Source organism: Charadrius vociferus, unplaced genomic scaffold, assembly GCF_000708025.1.
Source record: "Charadrius vociferus isolate BGI_N301 unplaced genomic scaffold, ASM70802v2 scaffold1640, whole genome shotgun sequence".
Taxonomy (NCBI): Eukaryota; Metazoa; Chordata; class Aves; order Charadriiformes; family Charadriidae; genus Charadrius; species Charadrius vociferus.
Window position 1 is genome coordinate 137,150 of NW_009646613.1, and position 658 is coordinate 137,807.

Sequence of the window (658 nt, forward strand, 5' to 3'; positions counted from 1 at the left end):
CCTGGCCCCCGGCCCCCGGCGGTGCCCCAGTGTCCCTCGCTGCTGTGGGGGAGGCTGGGGCAGCAGGAGCCTCACCGTGCAGTGAGGCTGCCATCGGTCCCCCGGGTCTGCCATCAGTCCCCCAGGGATGCTATTGGTCCCTGGGGTCTGCCATTGGTCCCCCAGGGATGCCATCAGTCCCCCAGGTCTACCACTGGTCCCCCAGGGATGCCATCGGTCCCCTGGGTCTGCCATCAGTCCTCCGGGGATGCCATCAGCCCCTCGGCTCTGTCATCGGTCCCCCAAGGATGCCATTGGCCCCCTGGGTCTGCCATCAGACCCCAGGGATGCCATTGGTCCCTGGGGTCTGCCATTGGTCCCCCAGGGATGCCATCTGCCCCCCAGGTCTACCATTGGTCCCCCAGGGATGCTGTTGGTCCCCTGGGTCTGCCATTGGTCCCCCAGGGATGCCATCAGTCCCCCAGGGATGCCATTGGTCCCCCAGGTCTACCATTGGTCCCCCAGGGATGCTGTCGGTCCCCCAGGGATGCCATCAGTCCCCTGGATCTGCCATCGGTCTCCCAGGGATGCCATTAGTCCCCCAGGTCTACTATTGGTCCCCTAGGGATGCCATCAGTTCCCTGGGTCTGCCATTGGTCCCCCGGGGATGTCACTGCTC

The 658-nt window shown here is 66.1% G+C and overlaps 1 protein-coding gene across 1 annotated transcript in view; it reads right to left on the minus strand.

The window, feature by feature from the left end:
• Nucleotides 1-94, minus strand: part of LOC104288984 (nuclear receptor ROR-beta-like) — an 8,049-nt gene extending 7,955 nt beyond the window's left edge. Inside the window, exon 1 of the mRNA XM_009887872.1 lies at nucleotides 76-94. Within this exon, the coding sequence (XP_009886174.1) occupies nucleotides 76-94 (19 nt within the window). The remainder of the gene's footprint in view (nucleotides 1-75) is intronic.
• Between the last annotated feature and the right edge of the window lie 564 nt (nucleotides 95-658).